Raw genomic sequence first — 20,558 nt, 5'->3', positions numbered from 1 at the left:
CAACAAACCTAGCAGTTCCTTAATCAAAACTAGATACATCTCATATCTCCCGTTGGATCAGAATACGGCAGGACAAGTTGAGGTCGAAAAAGGCTGGAGAGTGAGGTCTGGAGGAGAACTGGTCCTGGAGAAAGAGGGCTCAAGTGCATCAGAGTGTCAGATAAGGAGGACATACTGTACGTGAGGTCATGTGATAAAAAGATTGGCTTGGTGCTTTGAGGAGGAGGTTTGGAATTAAGGTTGACTTTTTTTTTTCCAAGTTCAGGTGTCACCCCTTAGTTCTGGTCCATGTCATCAACAATGGGGGTGTTGTAACTCTGAAACAGAGGCTGCATGAAGAGACCCACAGTTCCCACCACACAGACACAAACAAAGATCCACAAGAAGAGGCGATCAATCACCATCGCCACGTACTTCCAATCCTCAACAATCTGTAAGGAGACAGAGGTGAGTTTACAAAAATAAAATTATCATTGAAGCATTTTATGTACAGTGTGTAATCTGGTCTAATTTAAACAATAAAATAATGTTTCGTTTAATTCAGTTTTTTTTAAAGTTGATGGTTGATAAGGTATAAAGTGTGATTTCCTGCTCCTACACACTACACACTATGCACACATCGTTTTGCATGCTCAAAGCAAAGTCAATTTATTTATGTAGCGCATTTCATACACAAGGTAAATCAACGTGCTTTATACGATTAAAAGGATATGAATACAAAGAAAGAAAACTTTTTTAACTGGGGGAAAACAATACAAAACAAAAAAATATAAAAATATGCATATTAAAAAGTAAAAAAAATAAAAGTACAGTGGTACCTCTATGGAAGTAAATATGTGCCACCAGGATTTGAATTAAAAATTCCGCTGAAAATTTTATGTTGTAAAAATCACAGTTATTTCAAAGTGATCACATTTTCAATAGCTGCATTTCAGTTTAAATTTTCAATGTTAATAAATTCGCCATGTAAAAAAATGCAACCTTTAAAATTCACACGCAATACTTTCAGTCTCCTGAGATTCAACTGGCTACAATTCACTGTCTGAAATTCACCGTCTAAATTCAGTGTTAAGAAGGGAGTGTTACTTCAGGTCACAACCCAACACCCAGCCAATCCAGTTACGTTTTCTAAGTATGTGTGATTAGAGAGATTTAGAGATTTAGCCAGTGATTCCGGTTTATATCTTGTTTGTTTTTCCAGTAGCTAACGCGAATGTCATGGCCCTGCCAGTCCCTGTCCTGTCTGTACCAGTCCCCGAGGCGGCACGCACCTGACGCAATCAGCGGAGGCGCACACCTGCGGCTCATCTCTAGTAATTACGTCCCAGTTATATGGAACCACACGTATGGTCTGGCCTTTGCCAGATCGTTGCTTAATGCCTCGTTCCCACACTCTCGCAATCCTCTTCCTGATCTCCCGTGTAACGATCCCTGGCTGCCCACTGACGTGCCTTCTACGCCTGACATCCTGGTAACCGCTGCTCCCGTTGACTGCCTGCCTGATCCCAAATTGTGCATTTGGGTCCAACCCCGTGTTCTGGCCGTGACAGCGACAAATAATGATCATGCATATTTATTAGGGAGGTCTATTATGCTTAAATTGTCAGGTATCCACAATCTTGGGGAAAGCAGAATCCTGAAATTCAAAATGTAGTTTTTGTGTAACCAAAGACCAAAAGCATTGAATTTGTGTGAATTCCCATATAGCATGAAAATAGCTGTCTGGGATATTTTGGTGTATTGTGCACATATATTAGCTGGAGAAAAAAAACATTTTATGTGTGGTGTACTGAGTAAAATGTACACTTATTCACTTTATAGTAAAGAAGTGAACATTTTATTTAGTGATTAAGCTGTAAATTTGTGTGGGGATGTTTGTGTGTTTTTTTTTTCTTTTTTAGTTTTTGTCATTCTAAATGTATTATTACATATCTGTATCCAGTAGTTACAGTCAGCAGATATGGAAGTCTTCTTCCCATCTAGTGATTAGTAACGCCATTGATTTAGTGCATGAAATTACTTGATAAAGTTTTGAGAGATTTCTTTTACTTTGGGGAAGAAGCTCCACTATTTGTTAGACAAACTCCAACATTTGCCTACCCCTTCATCGTCGTCCTCACTCTTCATCTTGTCGGCAATGTAGCGCACCCCATCCACGGCATCCTCCACATCAATGGTGCTTTTCAGTGTCGTCCTCCTCCTGAATTCCGTGTTGTCGGCAAAGTCGTTGAAGGCCCAGCGTTTGGCTGACTCCTCGTTGACATAGAATGATGATGAGGAGTCGGCCAGTCCCACAGAACCTGTCCCCATATCCACCCCCACTTTCTTCTCAGAGTATGATCCCTCTTGGTATTTTTTCCGGAACCTCTCACGTATGTTGGATCTGCCTGGTCTTCGCATGAAAAGATAGGAGGGAAGTTGATACATAAAGACGCGTTTGACCCAAGGAGGCATCGTGTGTGTACTGGGAGAGCGATGGTGGACGTTTAGCACACAAACACTGGTGACAATGGAAAAGGTGACCAGCACCATTGTAAACATCAGGTATTTCCCAATCAGAGGCACTGCTAAAGATGTGGGTGGCACAATCTTTGAGATAAGAAGTAAAAACACAGTGAGGGCCAGGAGCACAGAGATGCACAGCGTCATCTTCTCACCACAGTCTGATGGCAGGTAGAAGACCAGAATGGCCAAAGATGTGATCAGGATACAGGGGATGATCAGGTTGATGGTGTAGAAAAGAGGTTTTCTCTTTATGATGAAGTCATAAGTGATGTCCAGGTACCTGATGTCATCAGGGTCTTCATTCTTGCGCCCCGGCAGTGACACAATATCCCACTCGCCACTGGGTTTGAAATCATCCCGGCTGGCAAAGTCACTCAGGAGGATGAGGTCAATCTCAGTGTGATCGTACGTCCAGGATCGAAACTTCAGGGTGCAGTTCTGCTGGTCAAAGGGAAAGTCGCGGACTTCAATCTTGCAAGCCGACTTGTAGATAGCAGGAGGGAGCCAGGCCACCTCGCCATTGTTAGAGACAACAGCATTGGAGTAGAAGGAGACTTCATAGGTGCCGTCAGCACTGGGGGAAAGACAAGGAAAGATTCAAATCAACATCTGAAGAAGTACATGACTACAATCCAGCCTGTATCTTTTATAACATCACCTCACATCCACTACTGAAACAAATTCTTGTTCTATGATGTACCGTATTAAACTTGGATGCCGTTCCGACATGTGATTTTAAGGTTTTGTCACTTCTTCATAAAATATTACATGTCTTTGCACCCTCTTCAAACTTAGGGGTGATGTGCTATCCTGAGCCTTAAGCTCACAACATGCTGGTCTCTTTGTGACTCTGATAACTAAAAAGAAATCAGTAGAGTTTAGAGCGTTCTCCTCATGGGCTCCAGTACTATGCAATACCCAACCTATTGAAATTAGGGTGGCTATCTCTGTGGAAATTTTAAAGATTCAAAACTTATTTCTACACGCTTACATCTGGTTCAACGAAACCTGACTTGAAACAAGTCTCTCATATTGGCTCACCACCTAATTCAGGACTTTGGCATGAGCAACTGGTGCTTCTGTTCAATACTGCGTTCTCTCAAGAGGCGGGGTACACCCCGAACTGTCATCTGACAATCATGAGGCACTTGCCCAAAGATAGCTGGAATAGGCTCCGACGCCCCCACGACTCTTGTGAGGAGAACCGGTGTGGAAAATTAATGAATGAATAATTCTGTGGATATTCTACAATTGTTTAATGGTTCCATTTAACATGTGCATGTTAAGTGTGACTCAATGTTGGAATGCTCGTTTGGGAGAATTTCTGTATGAGAACAAACTGTAAAAGGATAGCAGGCATCACCCTCTCACCTGCTTCCACTGACCTGAGATGTTCCTTTTGACTTGACCACACCAATGCTATAGGGGACACATTATTGATACGTGGGCTATCAATTACAAAGTAAGTCAGTCATCCACCATCTCATTTACTTTCTAATGCTAGGGAAGGCTTGGGCATGGAGTGTAACTTCAAACTGCACTGAAAATGAGTACAGTACCTCCTTCTTCATTCTGTGAACTGCAGGCCCATTAGCTCTTATTATTTGGCCTCGGGATCCATTTACCGTTGTTGTGCACTCCTAATGTTGACTGGTAATCTGTCCTCATTAAAGTTTCATGGCTATGAGATGCGTATAAACAGTGGTGCACCACCGCTAACCACAACAAGCATGAAGCATATCCATACAACCGGATTCATTGATTGATAAACATTCCCAACAGGCAGCAATGTATTGGTGTTACAATTTTCTACACCTCCAGTGTTGATTCACTTGACTAAAACCCTATTGGATTGAGTTGATTGGTGTGGATACCTCTCTAATTGCTTTACACAGCTTCAAATTCTTGACAGGGTTTTTGTCACTGCATGGCCACTCCCAGCACACATTCGTAGCACTGCCTGAGATGCTCCTTTGTCCTGTACTGTCCCATTTACTATGCTTCTTGTCACTCTCTTTAGGCGTAACCCAAGCTTCCCAATCCACATCCTGTATACAGGTCAATACTACTCAAAATTGAATACCCTTTTTCTAATTTCCCTCACAAAAACAAAAAATCTTCTGTCTGTCCGTCTGTCTATCCATCTATATATCTATTGGTCCATCTTTGGTGTCATCAAGTCAATCATTAAAATTGATCAAAATAGACAAATTCCATAAAGTCTAATTACAATGAAGAAAACAAGTATTTGAACACCCTACTATATTGCAAGTTCTCCCACTTAGAACTCATGGAAGGGTCTGAAATTTTCATTGTAGGTGCATGTCCACTGTGAAAGAGATAATCTAAAAAGAAAAATCCAGAAATTACAATATATAATTTTTTAACAATTTATTTGTCTGATACAGCTGCAAATAAGTATTTGAACACCTGTCTACCAGCTAGAATTCTGACCCTCAAAGACCTGTTAGTCCGCCTTTAAAACTCCACCTCAACTCCATGTATAATCCTGAATGAGATGCACCTGTGTGAGGTCCTTAGCTGCATAACGACACCTGTCCACCCGATACAATCAGTAAGACTCAAACTTGTAACATGGCCAGGACCAAAGAGCTGTCCAAAGACACCAGAGACAAAATTGTACAACTCCACACAGCTGGAAAGGGCTTTGGAGAAATTGCCAAGCAGCTAGGTGAAAAAAGGTCCACTGTTGGAGCAATCATTAGAAAATGGAAGAAACTAAACATGACGGTCAATCTCAATCGGAGTGGAGCCCCATGCAAGATATCCCCTCGTTGGGTCTCAATGATCCTTGGAAAGGTGAGGAATCAGCCCAGGACTACACGACAGGACTTGGTCAATGACATGAAAAGACCTGGGACCACCATTTCCAAGGTGACTGTTGGTAATACACAAAGACACCATGGTTTGAAATCCTGCACGGCACGGAAGGTTCCCCCACTTAAACCTGCCCATGTTAAGGCCCGTCTTGAGTTTGCCAATGACCATTTGGATGATAGAGAGGAGTCATAGGAGAAAGGTTTGTAGTCAGATGAGACCAAAATGGAACTTTTTGGTCATAATGTAGTGTTTGGAGGAAGACGAATGATGAGTTCCATCCCAAGAACACCCTCCCTACTGTGAAGCATCGAGGTGGTAGCATCGTGCTTTGGGGTGTTTTTCTGCACATGGGATAGGACAACTGCACTGTATTAAGGACAGGATGACCGCGGCCATGTATTGTGAGATTTTGGGGAACATTCTCTTCCCCTCAGTCATAGCATTGAAGTTGGGTCGTGGCTGGGTCTTTAAACCAGCACGTCAAGGCCCGTCTTAAGTTTGCCAGTGACCATTTGAATGATACAGAGGAGTCATGGGAGAAAGTTTTCTGGTCAGATGAGACCAAAATTGAACTTTTTGGTCATAATTCCACAAACTGTGTTTGGAGGAAGACAAATGATGAGTTCCATCCCGAGAACACCATCCATACTGTGAAGTGTGGGGGTGGTAGCATCATGCTTTGGGGGTGTTTTTCTGCACATGGGACAGGACGACTGCACTGTATTAAGGAGTGGATGAACGAGGGAATGTATTGTGAGATTTTGGGGAACAACCTCTTTCAGAGCGTTGAAGACAAGTCGTGGTTGGGTTTTTCAACATGACAATGACCCGAAGCACACTGCCAGGAAAACCAAAGAGTGGCTCCGTAAGAAGCATATCAAGGTTCTGGCATACCCTAGCCAGTCTCTAGACCTAAACCCAATAGAAAATCTTTGGAGGGAGCTGAAACTCTGTGTTTCTTAGCGACATGGGATTGGGAGGCGCATACCTGCGCCTCATGCGGGCTGATTATCCTGTGTATTTATATGACCCCGATGACTGGTCGGCGCCAGATCGTTGAGCTTCATGCCCCGTTCGAGTACTTCCGTATCCCTGATCGTCAACCTGTGTGTACCGACCTCCGCCTGTTCTCCGACCAACCCTGTAAGCCTGACTCCCTTGACACTTCTGCCTTCCTTGATCGATCTCCCGTGTACCGACGACTGCTTGCCCGCTCACCTGCTCTCTTCGCCCGACGTCCCAACTACCGCTGCTGCACCTGACTCTTTGCCCGATCCCCGACCACGGAATAATAAACGTTTCTCCCCGAACTACCTTGCGTCGTCCGAGTCCTGCATTTGGGTCCTACTCCCGTAAAGATAGGCCATGACAGAACGAACTGGCCAAAACAGGACCCAGCAGGAAAGACCCAGCGTCGCCGGGACCGACGCAATGTAGACCGTCTGCCGGAGGACCAAGCCTGTCCGATCCGGGTAGGCTCCTTGACGTCCTCCGCTTCCGTGTCTTACGCTCCGCCAGCGAGCTATGAATACGTCCTGACCACGACCCGTCCGGCTCCTCATATTCTTCTAGACTCTGACTTTTCGGAATATGAGGAGGACCCTGATTTGTATGACCGGCTGCCTGAGTACGACTCCGATGATTTTGATTATGAATCTCTTTGCCCGGTCTTTCATCCCAGTCAGTTTGTTTCACCTCCCCGCGTTTCCAGCACCCGAGCGTCTTCACCCGGTAGGTCCAAGTACACTAACCTGTTTGTGGGAACCCGCTTGGCCATCTACCCGGGACCTCCGCGTGGCAGCCAGAGGAGACGCCCCGGCCGGGCACTCCCTTGTGGCTCCCGCTGCACAGTGACTAAGACACCGTCCTCCCACTCCTCGCCGGCAACGGCGAAACCGGCAGACCCACAGCTGGTGGCGAAGCTTCCAGCCCAGAGGAGGAGGAGCCGCCAAATCACGAGGTGTTCTGCCGCGAAATGCGGGCACAGATAGAGCGGCAGAGCGCCGAATTGGCGGCTCTCACGGCCCAGGTCCGGCAAGGACTGGCGAACCAGCTGAGCTACGCTGACATCCCAACGGCGACGGACTCGCTACTGGTGCAGATTCACGCTGCAGTGGGAACGGACCCACCACCTCACCAAGTGCACGTTGCAGTGGGATTGGACTCGCCACCTCGCCAAGCGCACGTAGCTGTGGAAACGGATCCGCCTCCTCGCTGTTCCCACGTTGAGGTTTTGGCTGTTCCGAGCAGAGCTCACGCGGCAGTTGGAACTGACCCGCTCCCGAGACACGCCCACGTGTCAGTTTCGATTGACTCTCTGCCGACTCTCGTTCACGTCGCCCTGGAAACAGATCCGCCACTGCGCCACCCCCACGTTCCTGTTTCAACGAATGCACTGCAAGCTCGCGTGGCAGTGGGGACCGACCCGATGCCGCCTCACGTTGCTCTCCAGGAGGTGGCGACGTTTCCGCAGCCGCTTCTCGTCCGTACCCTGGAGTACCAGTGGCGACCGGCCCGCGGTCTCTCCCCGTTCCTGCTTCGTCGGCGACCGGCCCGCGGTCGTCCCCTGTTCCTGCTGCGACGGGCACGTCCATATGTTCCCGTCCAGGAGGTGGCGATGGTGCCACCACCTTCTCACGTTGCTGTCCAAGAGGAGGTGGCACTGACGCCGCCTTCTCACGTTCTTGTCCAGGATGAGGTGGCACTGACGCCGCCTTCTCACGTTCCCGTCCAGGAGGTGGCAGCAGTTCCCCAGCCGCCTCACGTTCCCGTCCAGAAGGTGGCGACGGTTCCCCCAGCCGCCTCATGTTGCCGTCCAGGAGGTGGCGATGGCGCCGCTGCCTTCTCACTTTCCCGTCCAGGGGGAGGTGGTGATGCCGCTCCCGCCGCCTTCTCACGTTACTGTCCAGGAGGAGGTCGCGATGTCGCTGTGATGGTGGCAGTTATGGCTCTGGTCCTTCTCTCCATCATCCTCATCGGTCCTGATGGCTCCCAGCCGCTTCATGACCTGGCCTCGTTGGTGACCAATCCACGGCTGCCTCCTGACCAAGCCTCGATGGCGACCAGTCCCTGGTCGTCTCGCAACCACGGCTTGGGAGGTTCTCGTCCGGAGCAGTTGCCTGCCTCGGTCTGGTTCCTGCTTCGCCGTTTGGTTCCTCACAGAGGTCATCCGCCCGACTCGCCCCGTGGGGACCCTGGTGCTTGGCGTCCGGGTCGTCCTCCTGACCTGTCCACCCGGACGCCTTGCGTTTGGTGGCCTGGATGGGGTTCTGGGGGGGGAGTGCCCTCCTCCGGACCCCCCTTCCGCCCACCCCTGCCTATGTTAATTATTTTCTGTTTCTTTCGTTTAGGCACGTCTGGGAGCCGTGCCTTTGAGGGTGGGTACTGTCATGATCCTGCCGGTCCAGCCCGGGCTGTGCGGGTGCCAGCGCGGTTGCGCTGATTGGGAGGCGCACACCTGCGCCTCATGCGGGCTGATTATCCTGTGTATTTATATGACCCCGATGACGACTGGTCGGCGCCAGATCGTTGAGCTTCATGCCCCGTTCGAGTACTTCCGTATCCCTGATCGTCAACCCGTGTGTACCGACCTCCGCCTGTTCTCCGACCAACCCTGTAAGACTGACTCCCTTGACACTTCTGCCTTCCTTGATCGATCTCCCGTGTACCGACAACTGCCTGCCCGCTCACCTGCTCTCTTCGCCCGACGTCCCAACTACCGCTGCTGCACCTGACTGCTTGCCCGATCCCCGACCACGGAATAATAAACGTTTCTCCCCGAACTACCCTTGTATCTTCCGAGCCTTGCATTTGGGTCCTACTCCCGTTCCAATGGGTTGTGACAGTGGTAGTTCATCTCAAAGTGGAACAAAATAAATAAATGACCTTTGGGATTTGACCAGCGCAAAAGTCTCATTACTCCTTTATCTCTTGGAATACAGTTTCCATTATGACATTCTTGCTTTTTGTTTTTAATTATCCTAAAAGAGCTGTGAGACAATAAAAGAATATGTGTGTGGATTAAGCAGAAATGAATACCATTTTAGAAAAAATGCTATATGTGTCATTTAGTTTCACAAGAAATCAGTGTTGCCTTACTTGTTATAGAGGACGATGTCTGGCAGCCAAATGTGTTGTGTTGGAAGGCGGATTTTCTTGATGCCATCATACTCGTCGGGGTCCCACGTTAATCTGTAGTCATTCCACACCTGATGATATTTTAAAAAGAATACACGAAGAATACAGAAACTCCACGTGTTTTTATCCTCAACCACACAACCACAAAGAAATTAATTTGAATACATTTCAAATTTGTGACTATTTACAAAAAGGTTTTTTTTAACCATGAATAACTCAAGAATGCAAAGAGTTCTCATCAATAATATTTTATGAAACTGTGTTGGGCTACAAATTTTCATATTTATCGTTTTTTGGTTGGCTGGCAGGACGCACTTCCTTGTCAGTCCGCTGACTTTTTGGATGATTACGGAAACTAGTGAGTGTGTTCATGCACACGTGAACATAGAGGATATGCGTGAGTCAAGACAAAGCCAAGAGCAGACCAACCTGAGTGAGCCAACAGTTGGTAGTCATGATCTGTTCCCTCTCATTCTGAAATAGACACAGAGTGAAGGTTCATATACACCTCCTGATGCCTCCGTAATGAAAAAAAAATGATTTTCATCCATGTCATCATTAAAATTGTTGTTCCTCACCACATTGATGAGCTGAGCGAGAGACACTTGGATGTAAATGGTGACTTGCTGACTGTTGTTGACTGCCGGTCTGATCAGTTTGTTGTAGCGGTCAGCCGACAACAAGTGACCCACCAGACGTTCTTCCACCTCTGCACAAGAGGCAGCTGCAAGCACACACACACAAAATATCATTATCAAGACTGTGTTTTAAATCCGACACTCACTGGCAACTACCTTAGGTACACTTTTGTTGTTTCTGAGAAGTGTGGAAAGAAATACAACAATTCTATCGTGTTCATTCTCTCAACACAACAAAGTATGTACAGTGGAGAAAAAAAGTATTTGAACCCCCTGCTATACTGCATGTATAAACTCCAACTTGGAAATCACGGAGGGGTCTGAAATTTTCATCGTAGATGCATGTCCGCTGTGAGAGAGATAATCTAAAAAGGAAAATCCAGAAATTACAATGAATGATTTTTAACGATTTGTGTGATACAGCTACAAATAAATATTTGAACACCTGCATATCAGCTAGAATTCTGGCCCTCAAAGACCTGTTAGTCCGCCTTTAAAAGTCAATTTCCATTCCATGTGTTATCCTCAATTAGATGCACCTGTGTGAGGTCGTTAGCTGCATAAAGACAACTGTCCACCCATACGATCAGTAGGACTCAAACATGTAACATGGCCAAGTCCAAAGAGCTGTCCAAAAACACCAGAGACAAAATTGTACAACTTCACATGGCTGGAAAGGGCTACAGAGCAGCTTGGTAAAAAAAAAAAAAAAAAAAAAAAGGTCCACTGTTGGAGCAATCATTAGAAAATGGAAGAAGCTAAACATGACAGTCAGTCTCAATCGGAATGGAGCCCCTTGCAAGATATCACCTCGTGGGGTCTCACTGATCCATAGAAAGGTGAGGAATCAGCCCAGGACTACACGACAGGACTTGGTTTTCTTCTTTTCCTTTCGGCCTGTCCCATTAGGGGTCGCCACAGCGTGTCATCTTTTTCCATCTAAGCATATCTCGTGCATCTTCTTCTTTAACACCCACTGTCCTCATGTCCTCCCTCACAACATCCATCAACCTTACACAACAGGACTTGGTCAATGACCTGAAAAGAGCTGGGACCACCATTTCCAAGGTGACTGTTGGTAATTCACTAATACGTCAAGGTTTGAAATCATACATGGCACAGAAGGTTCCCCTGCTTAAACCAGCACATGTCAAGGCGCGTCTTAAGTTTGCCAATGACCATTTGTATGATACAGAGGAGTCATGGGAGAAAGTTTTGTGGTCAGATGAGACCAAAATGGAACTTTTTTGTCATAATTACACTAACCGTGTTTGGAGGAAGACGAATGATGAGTTCCATCTGAAGAACACCTTCCCTACTGTGAAGTATTGGGGTGGCAGGATCATGCTTTGGGGTGTTTTCTGCATATGTGACAGGATGTATTAAGGAGAGGATAACCGCGGCCATGTATTTTGAGATTTTGGGGAACAACCGCTTCCCTCAGTCAGAGCCTTGAAGATTGGTCGTGGCTGGGTCTTTCAACATGACAATGACCCGAAGCACACAGCCAGGAAAACCAAGGAATGGCTCTGTAAGAAGGTTCTGGCATGGCCTAGCCAGTCTCCAGACCTAAAGCCAATAGAAAATGTTTGGAGGGAGCTGAAACACGGTGTTTCTCAGCGACAGCCCAGAAACCTGTTTGATCTAGAGAAGATCTGTGTGGAGGAGTGTACCAGAATCCCTCCTGCAGTGTGTGCAAACCTGATGAACAACTACAGGAAACGTTTGACGTCTGTAATTGCAAATATTAACATTGGTTTTCTCAGGTGTTCAAATACTTATTTGCAGCTGTATCACACAAACAAATCATTAAAAAAATCATGCATTGTGATTTCTGGATTTTTCTTTTTGGATTATCTCTCTTACAGTGGACATGCACCTACGATGAAAATTTCAGACCTTTCCATGAGTTCTAAATGGGAGAACCTGCAATACAGCAGGGTATTCAAATACTTATTTTCTTCACTGTAACTGCAAATCGGATCTGATCAGATGTGCCATTTTTGGTCAAATTTAAAAACTAAAGACTTTGAAGATATTTTGCAAGCTCTTCACAGGACAATGATATTATTCTATTATTACTTACGGTGATTGCTTGGTGTTGTTTTTAGTATTTTTGTAAATGTAGTAAGGACATCTGAGTTTGAATCTTTGTTGGAGGATATTGTATGCGGAGTTTGCATTTGCTTTAGTTCATCTAATCAGGAACAGGTCTACAGAAAATAGAAAGATGCATGGATGTATCTCGCAATATAACATACATTAAACAAATGGAGATTCCCACCTGGGAAACCTTAAAACATGAAATACCACAAATGCAAAAAGGGTCAATTCCTTAATATCATTTGTGGTTAATTGAAAATGGACTGTCACTGTTTGCAACAACAACAAAAAATACATCCAAACAAAAGCCAGAAGAGAAATGTAAAACATCTGCCATAAACCTAAATACTCATGAAAGAACAAAACATCTAATACATTGAATGCAATGAGATGAGCCTCTAACTGCTGCTTTTGTGGTCAGAACCATTTTTCCAGATGTGACATCATGGTTCAAATGGTTCAAAACAATTTAGGAGAGCAAAGCTTTAATGTGGCTCAATGGATACATTCTGACAAGTTCATTTAATCTGATAGCACTGACACGCTATATATGTACGCATCCAAACATAATTTTTTCTGTTAACATGATTTCTTTTTGTACCTCAGTGGACATTAACTAGTCTCCATAAAATGGAGCAAAAAATGCTCCCATGAGAATGTAGTATAAAATCATACAAAGCGTTTAGCAAGTGGCCTTCCATTCAAAACAGTACTTCTGCAGCACGCATGCAAGCCCATAATCTCGTGTGTGCATAAATCAGAAGAAACCTTTGCTAACTTTGACCACATGAGGGGAATCAGGCTTAACGGTAAACAGTATGTATGTACCTGGCTTAAGAGAACAGTGTCATCAAACATGGCATCACGCATTGTGAAATTTAAAGTACTGCAACTGACACGTAAAACATCAAATTTAGTATGTTGTTACCAAAAAAAAATTTGCCGGAATAGAATCATCCCTTTGTTCGCAGCATGTCAGATTGTTGGCGTGCATTGATTTTTTACTCTCGCGCCATGAAAAATCGGGGTTGAAGAAGGAGCTGGAAGTGACATATTTTCCAAACACCTACAGCAGTAAAGTCGAGTACCTATACCTCTTGTACCGGTGAGAAATTACCCGTTTTTTCTGCGTGTTAGCCAAAATGCCGGCTTATTGTGTTGCTGGATTTTGCTCGAACACTCAGGAGGATGGATTCGTTCTTCACACGTTTCCAAAAGACCTGATTCATTTTGAAAAATGGATTACAGTGGTGCAAAGGACAAGGGATTTGTGGGTTCCAAATGACAGGTAGGTGTGTATAGAGCTACTAAAAAAAATAATAGTTTGGGGGGACTAATTTGTCTCACAGTTTATAGCAGATGTTACGTGATAATGTAGAAGAAATCCCCTTGGTCAAACCAACAAAATATAACAAAGCACTTGTATTGCATTTTGGACAATTTAATCACATACAATACAACACAAAACAATAACAAAATAGAAGTACCAAGACAGTTTAGTAGCGTGTAACATGAGCTAACTAGCCAAACGACATATAGTCAAATGTGTGCTTGTTCAAAAGAAGCAGTATTAATAAAAATCTCCATCGACAGCAATCCTCGTCCTTATAGGAACATTCTAGAAATCCGCATCTGATGACGTAATAGTCCTTCTCTCAGAATGTATCAAAAGATCCACGTCATAATAACTTCATTAAGTACGTAAATCAGTGGTGCTCAATGTGTTGATACGTGTGGGCGGCCGTTTCAAACGAGGTGGAAGTGGGTCAGATGGCGAGGCGGGCGGGCGCGTGCGGTTGCACCAGGGGCGGGAAGAAGAAAGGAGCTCTCCTACCCACCGGCCACCAGTGTCTGGGCACCCCTGACGTATTTACTTTGCCCAGCATGGGGTGTCTTGAGTATACTACATACATAATACTTGTAAAGGGGTTAGGAAATCGAACAATTATGGGCCAGTCATTTTGAATATTTGATCAGGTTCCTTGTCTGTCTGTTGGGGAGTCTGTTATTAGTGGAGAAGTGATCCGCATATCGTCGAAATATGGCGCATAATGGTATGGTAAAATGGCCGCGGTCAGTTCACTCGCTTCTGAGATGTTCTCTTCCTCAAAAAGAAATTCACTCTCAGAAGGGCCGTCAAAAAAATCCGAAAATCGCTCTTATACATCTGCCATTACATTTGGGACAGTGTGTTGTCAATGGTGACTGTCTAATGGGATGTCACAGACAATATGACCGCCACTGGGATGCCAATTCATACTTTCGCAACTTTGCGCTTTTATGAAACACTGCCAGCTCACTTTTTCCGACTCATATTATCATCAAAGGCATTAATATTCTATGTAATTTTGATAACAATACCTACAGTATTTTAAAATGTATATTTTGATGTCTGTGCCTTGCAAGGTCATTAGTTATTCCATCCTCTTAGCCACTTGTTCCTCACGAGGGTCGCGGGGAGTGCTGGAGCCTATCCCAGCTGTTAATGGGCAGTAGGCAGGGTACACCCTGAACTGGTTGACAGCCGATCGCAGGGCACATAGAGACAAACAGTCGCATTCACAATCACACCTTGGGGCAATTCATAGTGTCCAATTAATGTTGCATGTTTTCGAGATGTGGGAGGCAACCGGAGTGCCCGGAGAAAACCCACCCAGGCACAGGGAGAACATGCAAACTCCACACTGGGAGTGCCAGGATTGAACCCGGGTCACCCAGAAGTGTGAGGCCAACACTTTCCAGATGCCCCACCGTGCCGCTGTCATAAAGTTAAATGTAAGTTTCCCAGCAAATTTCATTCCGAAAAGCCAAAATATCCTCTGGCTGTTATGCAATCCTATTCCATTTGACGCCATGCCAAAAATGTCAAACCACAGAGTGCAACTGCCCCTAAATAAACATTCCACTTCTCTGATTTTCACTTCTCTAATTGCATCATCTCAGCCCAGTGCTTATCGGGACGATGCATTCGTATCAGGTTAACTTGGGGTGTCAAGGGGCCGTCGCGTTGCATAATGTGTGTGTCTGAAGCGATTAGCTATGCTGACTAGTTACCTGGGGGCAGATGTAAACACACTTGGTTTGATCCTGTCGCCATGCACAGGTAGATGTTTGCACTCCTTCTGATAGTAATGTGTCACATCTGAGCGGTTCTGTATAACTTTGTTTCGCTCCGTCTGAACATCAACTGGTAAAAAAAAAAAAAGATAGTGTAAACACAAAGTGTTGTCCCAAAAGGTCTACAGAGCCGCAGATGTGAGAATGGCTACAAAATTTTAGCAATGGAATAGGTATAACATGCAGAAAATGTTAAATAGTTTGAGATTATTCAAATTAAGAACTTGGATATCTGTGTCAGCAAATTGTGCACAGTTCACTACAAAACGCAATACACGTCCTGAAATATGATCTATCTATTGAATGCTGTACACATTGGCAGTAGAAAGTAATGAGTGAAAATAGTCAGGCTAAATAATGCACATTTGTGTAGGGTAGTTGAAATCAATCGCTGAAATTATGTGATCAATGGTGCGGTTGGATGCTTTTATTGTGTGTTGACACCTGAACGAACCTCAGAACTGATATCTTAATACAACCTGTATTATTATTAATGGTTCCAGTACAAGCAACTAAAGCCTTTAGCAGGTCTATGGAACTTATGAGTGAATCAACATCATATCACAGCCATGTTGGTCAAGTGGTGTACCAAGTTGCTGTGTCAGCACACTTAGTAGGCCGGGGCCGCGACCCACAAGCAGGGGCCGAGCCAATGCGTCCTCCCCGTGGGGGACTAAGTCATGGGGCCGTTACCTAATCCCAAGAACCCAAGGTGGTCCTCCAGCCCAACCAAAGTGCCTCACCAAGCCCCTCAAAGGAGAGGGTAAGGAGATCGAACCACCAACACCCACACTACACCCCACCCCCTCCCCACTCTTAACCACTGTACCCCACCATCAACATCACTCCCATCATGCCCAGAAAGAAAAGTAGCTCCAAGCAACAACGGGCCTCAACGCAGGAACCAGCTACCCACCTATCAAATAGCCTACCAAAAGTGAGCCCACATCAAGCAGCAGCTGTGAGCAATGATGGGCAAGGGTGCCAAGAGAGGGAAAAGGAAGGTGGGCACACATGTCGGGGACTGGGGTTGGGCTGTCTCCTCATGGTCCGACAGCTGAAAGGGAGGTCACAAACCCCTTGGGTTAAGCCACAAGAAATGTGAATGCCCACTACCTACACTATTACTACGGTTACCAGGTCCCCGACTGGCAACCAATGTCCCTGTCCCTTAATTTTGTGTGGTGTGGTGTTGTGCATTAAAATTGGGGAATCTGGTGGGGACGGGGCAAGTCGATCACAGGGCAATGATGAGCCGAGACTGTCACCTCCACCAATGTTCTCTCTAAGCTGTGCAATTGCGCACTTGTAGCGCACACTTAGCACATATGAAAACCGATCTCATGCAGCGAACCACAGCCTCACTTTTAAAAAAGAAAAATTATAAACACGCAGCACGCGGTCTCTAACAAGCAGCTGCTAGGCCACACCATGCCATACACTTTACTTCCTTGTTTACCTGACACCGCCCACCTCCCGCTCTTAAAGGGGTACACTCATAATTACCAACCCAGCCCACCACTAGTGCTATAGCTAGAAACACAGTCTGGGCAACGTAGAACAAAGACGAGTTAGACATGCTGCATATGTTTACTCTAGATAATAATGGCAAAAGTAAAAAAAACAAAAAACAGAAATGCTGTTGCTTTAATGAATGTCGGAGTATGTGAATAATAATAATGAAGAAAAAGTGGTGAAACTGGACAAGATTTTCTCTTTTTTGAGTAAAAAAAAGATCTGGTCTGAAGCCAAAGTAGAAAGTACAGGATGAGATGGTGTATAAGGTTAAAATTCCACCTTGGCACAACCTGATAGGGGATGATAGCACAGACAATACAGTGCACAAAAAGCTAATTGTGTATTTTAAAAATAGGAGACCTCATAACATTAACCTAAAAACTGTTTGGTACCATCCTTCAGCTTTCAACATGCATTGCTAAAGATATTCTGCAAGCAAAACAGATGGGGATATCATTGTGGGTTAAAATATAAATAAGTGAAACAAAGTTGGAGGCGACATTTCAAATTTACAGTTCATAGTTGGCTTGTTTTGGTTAGCAGTGTATTTTTTTGTTTGTTGACATTTTTAATGCAAGTTTGCAAAAACACAGATAAAATTGTTCTTAAAAATTTCTGAAGGTAATGTAAATGCTGTAATCTTTTAATGAGGCATGTAACTTCAGAGGATAAAACCGATCTGACCACAGTGCATACGCCTGATGTTGCTCACAGTGGTCAAAGGGAGCGGTCACGGCCTTAGCCTCAAACACGTCAAAAATTAGAGGGAACATTGACCTCCACCAAGGCCAACCATCTCCCCAAAGTTGTGCAAAGGTATGTGATGCATTAAAAATCCACGGGGGAAATGCATGGCGGGCCAGAGACAAGGCCAGAGATGCCAGAACACCTGGCCAAGTAGTCTCCCCAGCCCAACACTACCTCCCCCTACTGATGGGTGTATGATGCATAAAAGTGGAGGACTGGCAGGCCAGAGAAGGGGTGCGACCAGACCTTAGACCAGCATACATGGGCCAATACAAAGCCCGGCGTCTGCATCATCGTGCCCCCGCACCCCCCCCCCCCACACCTCCCCACCCCCCACCGTGGAATGAGATGTGAATGTGCCCAATGGGGTAAATATGTACAGTGTGATTATAGGATTAGCCTCATGTGGGCAGGCCTCGACCAGTGGGAAGACCAAGAGAAAAGAAAAGCCCTTGGGTGAGAGGAGTGATGACCATGACAGAGCACCCCCATTCTACTACGTTCTTTTGTCCTCAGTTCTGTCACTCACATCACTGGCATGTAGCACTGTGAAAGGGTTGTTCTCAGCACAATTAATTATTTACCACTTGGACCAAAATGTATGCACAGAGCATTTAAACGATGTCGACAGGTTTACTAGCTTCAAGTACACATTATATATCTTGTGATATTGAAATATTTTTCGCCTCATGTTGTATGTCAGACTCCATATGAATTTGAAGTTGCAAGCAGAATATTCTGAACACAATGTTAAAATCTCCAAAATCCAATCAATTCTTTGAGATTTCTTGGCCATACTTGAAAGAAAAAGCATTTTAAAAAACTTGATATTCAAAGTAGGCAGCCCAAGAGATGACTGTTGCAGACATCCACCTCACAGTTCTGAGGATCCAGGTTCAAATCCAGCCTCGCCTATGTGGAGTTTGCATGTTCTCCCCGTGCCTACGTGGGTTTTCTCCCTGTACTCCAGTTTTGCAACACATTCAAAAAACATGGAGAGTAGCAAGCAACGCAAAGCAAATTTATTTGTATAGCGCGTTTCATACACAAGGTAACTCAATGTGCTTTACATGATTAAAGGCATTTGAAAACAAAGAGATAAAATGTTTAAAATGGCATAAAAACAATAAAAATTACAAACACAATATTTTAAAAAAGACAATTAAAACCACATACAGTGCAAGTAATATGATCAAAATGTGGATATATTCTAGAAAGCCTGAGAAAAAAGAAGAGTTTTCAAACTGGATTTAAAAAGATTCACACTTGGGGCTGACCTCACCTCTGTTGGCAACTTATTCCATTTCTGTGCATCATAATAGCTAAATGCTGCTTCACAATGTTTGCTTTGGACTCTGCGCTCCACTATTTCACCTGAGTCAGTCGATCTCAGAGCTCTACGAGGTTTGTATCCCGTAAGCATTTCTTTCATATATTCAGGACCTAAATAATTTAGTGATTTTTAGACCAGTAGCAGAACTTTAAAATCTATTCTAAAGAAGCCAGTGCATGGACTTTAGGATTGGCGTTATTTGCTCTGACCGCTTTGTTTTGGTCATAACGTGCAGCTCATTCAGAATGCTCCAGCTGTTTAATACTCTTTTTGGAAATCCAGTCAGAAGACCATTACAGTAGTCGAAACTACTTCAGATAAAAGCATGGATGAGCTTTTCTTGGTCTGTTTGACACATACAAGACTTCACTCTGGATATGTTTTTCAGATTTGTGATTGATTTGATATGATTGTTGAAAGTCAGGTCAGAGTCAATCAGAACACCAAGGTTTCGGACTTGGTCTTTAGTTTTTAAAGATAGCGAGTCCAGGTGTTTACTAACAGAAATTCTCTTTTCTTTATTGCCAAAAATAATAGTCTCAGTTTTGTTGTGATTTAGTTGAAGAAAATTTTGGCTCATCCATTTATTTATCTGATTTAGACAGTGGCACAATACCTCAACTGAACAGTAGTCATCTGTAGACACTGCTAAATATAACTGTGTGTCATCTCCATAGCTATGGTAGTCAAAATTGACGTTTTGAAGAGATTGACCCAAGGGTAGCATATATAGGCTGAACAGGAGAGGTCCAAGAACTGACCCTTGAGGGACCCCATAGGTCATTGCCATTCGTTGAGACCAAGCACCTCCAAAGGTCACAATGTAACTCCTTTCCTCCAGGTAGGACCTAAACCATTTAAGGACCATTCCATTTTGTCCTACCCACGTTTTCAACCTGTTTAGCAGTATATTGTGATCTACCATATCAAAAACCGCACTGAGATCCAACAAGATCAAAATTGGCACATTTCCTGAGTCAGTATTCAACCTCATATCATTTAGCACTTTGATAAGAGCAAATTCTGGACTGTGATGAGTTCGGAAAACTGATTGAAATTTGTCAAAAAGTCCATTTAAATTCAAGAAATTGATGAGTTGATTAAAAATAACTTTCTCAAGAGTCCTGGCTATGAACAGAAGATTTGAGATGGGTCTATAGCAGGGGTCACCAACGTGGTGCCCGCAGGCAAATGGTAGCCAGCAAGGACCATATAAGGCGCCCATGAGGTATGTTGTAAAAATACTGTAGGCCACAAATTGTTCCCATTATTTTTGCTTTAAATTCTGAATATGACTTGCTTATGTGAAGTAAAATTTTAAAATACCTGTAATGTCATTTACTACAATAAATTAAAACAAAAATATTTTATGTACGTGTAATGAACTGAGTCTGAAATTTGCCGGAAACAGGTCATGAAGCCCTTCATAAGATTGGTGCTCACAAAGTAGCCCTCAGCCTCAAAAAGGTTGCTGAGGCCTGGTCTATAGCTTGCTAACATGGAATCGTCTAGTGCTCTATTTTTTTAGAAGAGGCTAAACAGCAGCTACTTTGAGAACTTTGGGAAACTTGTCAGACTAAAGTGAGCAGGTGATTATTTGCTGCAAATCAGGTAGCACT

The 20,558-nt window shown here is 44.4% G+C and overlaps 1 protein-coding gene across 1 annotated transcript; it reads right to left on the bottom strand.

Annotated features, from left to right (window-relative positions):
• Positions 1 to 275: 275 nt before the first annotated feature.
• LOC133508512 (neuronal acetylcholine receptor subunit beta-2-like) lies at positions 276 to 9,954 on the bottom strand. Its single transcript, XM_061834665.1, has 4 exons — positions 9,913 to 9,954; positions 9,445 to 9,554; positions 2,101 to 3,079; positions 276 to 431 (listed from the first exon to the last, which is right to left on the bottom strand). The coding sequence occupies exons 1-4, from the start codon at positions 9,937 to 9,939 to the stop codon at positions 276 to 278; spliced, it is 1,272 nt and encodes a 423-aa protein (XP_061690649.1). The 5' UTR covers positions 9,940 to 9,954.
• Positions 9,955 to 20,558: the final 10,604 nt, after the last annotated feature.

This window comes from Syngnathoides biaculeatus, chromosome 11 (genome assembly GCF_019802595.1).
Source record: "Syngnathoides biaculeatus isolate LvHL_M chromosome 11, ASM1980259v1, whole genome shotgun sequence".
Classification (NCBI taxonomy): Eukaryota; Metazoa; Chordata; class Actinopteri; order Syngnathiformes; family Syngnathidae; genus Syngnathoides; species Syngnathoides biaculeatus.
This window is presented reverse-complemented; position numbering and strand designations above follow the sequence as displayed.